Source organism: Physella acuta, unplaced genomic scaffold, assembly GCF_028476545.2.
Source record: "Physella acuta isolate Inbredline_101_S28 unplaced genomic scaffold, ASM2847654v3 ptg000206l, whole genome shotgun sequence".
Classification (NCBI taxonomy): Eukaryota; Metazoa; Mollusca; class Gastropoda; family Physidae; genus Physella; species Physella acuta.
In genome coordinates, this window is record NW_026731725.1 from 1,121,363 (window position 1) to 1,123,619 (window position 2,257).

The window sequence follows — 2,257 nt, forward strand, 5'->3', positions numbered from 1 at the left end:
TATTACCCATCTTATAGCGTTCAGTCTTTTTCGAGAACTCCATTTTGGTTAGTCTAGCGCGTTCCATTTAAAGACATTTCTTAATATAACGTATATAAACCGTCACAAATTTCTTATTGCGTACTATTAATGGCAGTATTTGGTATGCAATATGAGAAGAAATAACTGATAAAATCTTATTCATTTATATGTGTTTTATAGTTAACTATTTATAAACCCAAAGCCATATCAGCATCTCGCATCAAATGCCGTTTGACTATTTAAACAGACACAATTCCAAATAAATTGATTGTTCAACTTACATATTTTTTTAAGAAATAAAAATTTCAAAAATGCAAAACCTCAACAGTTCTTATACTGAAGCACCACTTGTTGCTGTTTCTGATGCATTTATCAAAGACATTGTATTTGTATTTAATTGTTTAATTATTCCATTTGTTTGTGTGATAGGCATTGTGGGAAACAGCCTTACAATTATCATTCTTGTTTACAACGGCATAAAAGACACGACCAACGTTATTTTAACAGCATTGGCTGTTGCAGATCTTCTCTTTTCTATAACACAGTTATGGTGTCAACTAATTGACATAGTGCGCAGGATTGACATAATTGTATTTTGCTATGTAAACTCATTTTTTGTTTCATACTTCTTTGGATGGAACCAATACGCTGTGTGTATGAGTGTTCAAATGGCTGCTGTAATAGCTGTCGAGAGGATGATAGCTGTGGTGTTTCCTTTTGCCGCCTCGAGATTACTTACAACGTTTCGTATTAAATGTATCGTGGTCGGTGTGTACATTTTCTCAGGGCTAATGTACGTGCCCAGATCGTTTATGTTTACCGTGGTGTGGGTGTTTAACAAAACATTTAACAAAACGATTCCAGAACTACAGTATGGAGACTTCCTAAAGTATCGTCTTTACGAGTACAACATGTACAACACTGGTATCATCGCGACATTTGCAGTCATTATCCCTACCGGAGCAATATTGATCTCCACATTTTCAATCATTGTTAAACTTACAGCTTCACACAGGAGTATTAAGCACATGTCTGCACAATCCAAACGAATTAAGAACGTAAAAAACATAAAAATAACACTGATAATATGTTTATGTGTGATAGTATTAGTTTTAATCCCAACCAACTTCATGACATATTATATTGATTTTAGCGGCACCAAATTTTCTTTTAATATTTTAACTGTTATAGATATTGTTGTAAGATTTATCTATCAACTTAATGCCTCCATAAATTTTATTATTTATGTTACAATGAGTCCAAAATTTTCTAAATCTTATAAAAAAGTTTTTTGCTGCAAGTAGTTTTTGTGATTTGCAGGAAGACCATGTATCTAAAATTAAATGTTTATTTCATATACCGTATCACGTTTCATTGTGCGTTAGACTAAAAACAAGAAATGTCTATTTAAAAATATCACTGAAATACACACCAACCGCCTCTTTTTCACACTGCATTACCTCGAACTTAATGCTATTCTTAAGTTACTTGAAAGATAAGTGTATAGTGAATGGAAATGCAAACCCAGTTAATCGAACATTTTATACATTACGTTTGCTATTTAACATAAGATCTAAATCTTGGTGACATTATTTATAGGAAATAAAAGCGTTTTGCTGTCAAATTTCAATAAAACTTACAAAAAAACTCCATCTGTAACTATTTGTTTTGTCTTAGGGAAGGTGGGATAGTGAGGGTTAAAAAAATTGTTTACAACTTAAGTTTAGCAGTTATTTCGCATTTTGGAAAGACATTGTTTTTGTAAATCGCAATACAAATGTATTTATATAGGACTAGGCCAACTTAATAAGGCCTAGCTCTTAATATTTTTGAAAAAAAAAACAGTCCTTTTTACGTTAAACTAAGGCGTAAGTTTATAGGAAGTGTCATTTTTAAATGTGCGATGGTATTACAAGTATCATAATAAACTTAATTTAATCAAGCGTATATTTTTGCATTACTGATATCATAATTAAAACTACTTTATTATCATTCAGTTTTTTCACAGTGTTATAAGTAAACAACAAGACACTACAATGAAAAACGCTATGTTATTTTTGCATAAATAAATCTACAATATTTCGGCCGATTGAGAATACTCATATGTATCCTATTATATTTAATTTTTGTTTGTTTTACAGTAGATCTAATCATAATGAGTGATTCACTTTCATCTTTCTTATAAAACTTAAAACTTTATAAAAACAAAGTTATGAATCTCTCACCAGTTTGTGAT

At 30.7% G+C, this 2,257-nt stretch overlaps 1 protein-coding gene across 1 annotated transcript; it reads left to right on the forward strand.

Moving 5' to 3' along the window:
• Positions 1-332: 332 nt before the first annotated feature.
• On the forward strand, positions 333-1,079 carry LOC131937290 (somatostatin receptor type 4-like; the record flags this gene model as incomplete). Its single annotated transcript, XM_059294579.1, has 1 exon — positions 333-1,079. A coding segment is annotated over exon 1 (747 nt), but the record flags the coding sequence as incomplete, so codon positions are not given.
• Between the last annotated feature and the right edge of the window lie 1,178 nt (positions 1,080-2,257).